The sequence below is a fragment of the Ipomoea nil genome, unplaced genomic scaffold, assembly GCF_001879475.1.
Source record: "Ipomoea nil cultivar Tokyo-kokei standard unplaced genomic scaffold, Asagao_1.1 scaffold1361, whole genome shotgun sequence".
In the NCBI taxonomy this organism is placed as follows: Eukaryota; Viridiplantae; Streptophyta; class Magnoliopsida; order Solanales; family Convolvulaceae; genus Ipomoea; species Ipomoea nil.
The window spans coordinates 1,643,558-1,648,044 of record NW_017617789.1 but is presented as its reverse complement, the minus strand read 5'-3'; the positions used below and the strand labels follow the sequence as shown (position 1 = coordinate 1,648,044).

Below are 4,487 nucleotides of genomic sequence, written 5' to 3'. Positions count from 1 at the left end.
TATATTGGGTCGATCTCAACAAAATCAACAAAATATTACGAGGCTTTTATTTTTTTTTTTTTAAGTAAATAAGCTAATTCATTTATCATAGGCTGAAACGTTTACAATAAAAATTGATGAAATAGTTAAGCGTTCCTTGCAGTCAGACATAGACATTTCTTACGGTCAGACATAGAAACAAAGATTACGAGGCTTATTTGACAATTAGCTAAAGTTTCCATCACAAATGTTGAAGCATTCAACTGCTTCATAAGATAACAAATCAATGACTGGGTAAATGCAATCTGTCTGAGGATGAGAATCATCACCTGTTGTAAACAAATGAATCTTCCCCTTAACATCAATGAAGCTAGAACCCAACTCTTTTTTGCTTTCTCTTTCCCTCTGCATATGCCTCCTCATCTCTGCAACCTCCTTCCATTTCCCAGCCAAAGAATGCATGTCAATAACCATCAACCATGCACTGGAATTGTAGGGTAAATCAAGTTTCAATATCTGATCCGCCGCATAAATTCCCAGATCCAGATTGCCATAAATTCTGCACCCATTAAGCAGTGTCCTCCAAATAGATTGTTGGATCAAAGGGCATGAGAAGTTGGCTGAAATCCAGCCACCAACATTTCCTTGAACGCATGTAAACTTTTCTCGGGAAATCCATTTTGTTGAAACCCTGAGACAATTGAGGACCAAGAAACCGAATTAGCTTCTGGCATTTGCTTAAACAACCACCACGCCTCGTCAACTCTTGATACCCGGCACATCCCGGTGATGATAGATGTCCAGCTCACAACACCTTTCTCCGGCATAACTGTAATAAAGAGCTTCAATGCAGCGTAGAGCTTGCTATCTTTTTTGTAACCCGTAATCATTGAATTCCAAGAATATGAGGTTCTCTCAGGCATTTCGTCGAACAGTTCTCTTGCATCATCTAGTCTGTTGTTTTCTATATACGACTTGATCATAACATTCCAAGAAACGGTGTCTCTGTGACCCATTTCATCGAACAGTACTCTTGCATGTCCCATGTCCCCCTTCTTGGCGTAAGCTGATATTTGCTTTGTTAGATTCACTAAATGCTTATTCATTGCAGTACAAAATCCATATGAACTGTTCCTATTCGCGAAACTCTCTACTGGAAAGAGTACTCTGTTTCTCAACCAAAGAATTGTAACATCACGACAAGTCTGACAAAGAATAAGGGCATGAAATTACACAGAATCAACTTGGCTTCAAAGTTTAAGGTTGTAAAGTTTTTCTTTTTTTTGATAACCCAAGTTTCCGAAGACTATATCTTGGACCCTATGAACCCGCCCCAGACTCATGAGAAGATAAATTATGTCAATCTAGCTTCAAAATTCAACACCAAATTGTACACTTTTGCACACAAAGAGCCCAACCCAAACCTCCATTGTTCATGACGGGAATCAAATCCTAACTTATTGCTAGAAGCAAATCTTTAAGTGATGCTTCTCATCCACTAGACTAATGTCCCGAGGAGACAGGAATATATGCTGGGGTTTTGCTAGACTTTTTTTTTTTTTTTTTGGCTAGATTTCATTACGGCATTGGGTATCCTTCATATTGAAAGACTTATGGATGAAATAGAAAGAAATCAACAAAGAATGGCTTTGCAAAACAATCCTTGAGATAACAACAACAAATGTAAGGGAAAACTTTCAATAAAGTTGAGCCAAAAGTTAGGCTAAATTCATAAATCCTGAATACACTAATGTTGTCATATTGAACTCGGTTCTATTATTGTGTTACATAAGAAAATTCCAATATATGAGAATAATTTAAGCCAAAAGTTCCAGAGAAAACAGAACTAGAAAAATCAGGAGGCAGTGGGCACCTTTTTCATTCCTTTCTTGCTGCCATTTCCCTTGATCAACCTTGATAGAATATCTGCTTGTTTTGTGTTACCCTCCTTATTGAGGCTCTTGATCAATTCTTCACAGCTGCTGTGGTTTGTAGCTCCTCCTTTTTCCGTTATCTTACACAAAACTGAATACGCATTTAGGGTCTTTCCAGCGGCTAAAAGTGCATCCAACACCTTATCGTAGCTTGAGAAGTCGATGCTAAAGTCTCTCTCTAAACCAAAATCTAAGAGCTTCAAAGCAGCAATTGTCTTTTCTTTCTCACACAGAACAGATAAAAGACGATCAAGATCGGGTGCAAGGCCACTTTGCATCATCAGATCAATTCTACCCAGAGCTTCCTCAACATGACCCCTCATCAGGAGAGCTTCCAATATCTTTTCTAACAAGTCCAGGTGTTCCTTCACTCCCTTATCCAGCATAGTCTTCATCACACGGCTGGCTGTTTGAACTCTTCCATCTTCGAACAAGCTCTCCATAACAGACCTATACAGGGACGAGTCTGGAAGATGCCCGTTCTCAATCATACTGTCCAAAACCGTTTTGGCATCAGAAGGCTCTCGTTTCTTTAAATAACTATCAACAAGTGACTTATACGCACTGTCTTCTGTAAGAACTTTCCTCCTAACCATGATCTTCAGAAGTTCAGACGCTGATTCAGGAGCTCCTTCGTTTGCATGCCCACGGATCAGGTTATTTAATGCAACCGGATCCTGAACACCTGTTTTCATCAACTGTCTCATAAGGGCTTCGGCTTTTCCAGTCTGGCCATTGTTGCAGAGATACTCAATAATCAGGTTATAAGCACTTGACTCCATATGAAAAGTATTCTCGGGTCTCAAAATGATGCCCTTCTCAATGAGCTTATCCAGCAATTGAATTGCCCTCTCGTAACTGCCCGCCTTGCAGAAGTTCTCAATCAAGACACCATAGTGCCCAGCCTCGGTTGGAATACTCAACCTAATCATAGTTTTGAGTACATTTGCAGCAGCATCCAAATCACCCGCCTTGCACTGCCCAGTTATTAATCTTACAAAAATGGAATTTTCCTTTGGAGCAATATACTTCTCTTCCATCTCCTTCAATATACTCTCAGCTTCAGACATCTTCTCTGCTTCACATAACCCAGGGAGCAAGGTCGAGTATGTTATTGCATTCGGCTTGATCCCAAAACTTTTCATCTCTCCAAACAATCTAAACGCGTCATCAACTTGTCCAACAGAATTATATCCTTTTATCAACGTCGTATACGTAATCACTGATGGCTCAAAATTCTTTGCCTTCATCTCCACAAAGAATTTTTCCGCCTCCTCAATTTTCTTAACACGTATAAATCCATTAATCATGGTATTATAAGTAACCACATCAGGCCTAACTTCCCTGCTTTTCATCTCCTCAAAGAACCTACTTGCAGTTTCAACCTTGGAAGAAAGGAAGAATCCCCATATCAGAAGGTTGTATGTGTGGGTAGTTGGCTCAATCCCTTCTTTCACCATCTTGTTGAAGTACCTTTTAGCCATCATATAACGGCCTCGCCTCGATATAACCTTAAACAAAGCATTGTATGATTTCACAGTTCTCTCAACCCCAAGCTCCTCCATTTTCTGAAACAATTTCACACTCTCCTGGACAATCCCAGCCTCGCCATAACTCTCAATCATCACAACCCACAAATCCTCGTCCCATTCAACCCCCTTTTTCGGCATATCGAGAAGTATGCATCTAGCATGGTTAAGCTTGGAAGCTCGGCCGAGAATCTGGAGAATCTTAAAATGCGTCTCCCTATTGTGCTGGAAAAGCCCAGCCCTATCCACCCACCTAAAGAATTGGAGAGCGTGCTCCGAGTTCTTGGCGGCGTGCAACACATTGTACACGAGGTCATGATCGAAGACCGGAACGAGGTTCCGGATCGAGTTCTGTAAACGGGTCGTCCATGCCCTATTAGCCATCATTCTACCGATAACATCCTCGAGTTTCTCAGGGTTTTTGTGCTTACCTCTCAACGGCCTCGCGGGAGCTGGCGAGGTGCCGGCGTCCTGAACTCCGGCGACTTGGGGCTCTGCACTTTGGGAGAACGATGAAGGAGATGCGCAGAAGAAGGCGGTGGATCTCAGGGAAAATGGCGATGAAAGCTTAGGCTTCAAACGGGATGCTTTTGATACAGAGAGAGATGCCATTTTCTGGGCGTAGGTTACTGATCGAAGACGGAGATGGGAGCTCAAATCTCAGGCTTTCATGGAGGCGTCGAAATGTCGGGTTAAGGTTTAAGCGGATCCGGGTCATTTCGATGTACGATTGTGGGGTTTAGCGAGGGTTTAATCATGGGTTGGGCCTATTGAATTAATCGGGCCGAGTATAATCCATCCATACTTTTTGTAATTCAGCCCGTTGTATAAATTGAATGCGAAACATTATTCTAATACATAAAGTACATTATTTATCCGAGAAGATTTATTATTCTAATACATAAACTACATTATTCTAACTTATAAAACATTCTCTTATCCCAGAAAGTTCATTATTCTAACACATAAATAGTTGCAACAAACGTCATTATTGACCTTACATAATTTGTTTTTAACACAAAAATGACATCATATTGAGCCGTGG

General features: G+C 40.9%; 2 protein-coding genes across 2 annotated transcripts; both read right to left on the bottom strand.

Moving 5' to 3' along the window:
- Nucleotides 1-204: 204 nt before the first annotated feature.
- LOC109185788 (pentatricopeptide repeat-containing protein At1g09410-like) lies at nucleotides 205-1,409 on the bottom strand. Its single transcript, XM_019335735.1, has 3 exons — nucleotides 1,404-1,409; nucleotides 619-1,184; nucleotides 205-538 (listed from the first exon to the last, which is right to left on the bottom strand). Exons 1-3 carry the CDS (start codon nucleotides 1,407-1,409, stop codon nucleotides 205-207), a joined length of 906 nt encoding a protein of 301 aa, XP_019191280.1.
- A 218-nt stretch (nucleotides 1,410-1,627) lies between these two features.
- On the bottom strand, nucleotides 1,628-4,143 carry LOC109185921 (pentatricopeptide repeat-containing protein At2g37230). The gene has a single exon (XM_019335909.1). The coding sequence runs from the start codon at nucleotides 4,052-4,054 to the stop codon at nucleotides 1,835-1,837; it is 2,220 nt and encodes a 739-aa protein (XP_019191454.1). The 5' UTR covers nucleotides 4,055-4,143; the 3' UTR covers nucleotides 1,628-1,834.
- Between the last annotated feature and the right edge of the window lie 344 nt (nucleotides 4,144-4,487).

What these genes read in the sequence shown, in the direction of transcription:
- LOC109185788 (XM_019335735.1), bottom strand. An exon ending in TTACATGCGTTCAAGGAAAT is followed by an intron (nt 539 to 618) that starts GTTGGTGGCTGG and finishes TAATGGGTGCAG; the next exon opens with AATTTATGGCAATCTGGATC.
- LOC109185921 (XM_019335909.1), bottom strand. Translation starts at nt 4,054, where the DNA reads ATGGCATCTCTCTCTGTATCAAAAGCATCCCGTTTGAAGCCTAAGCTT.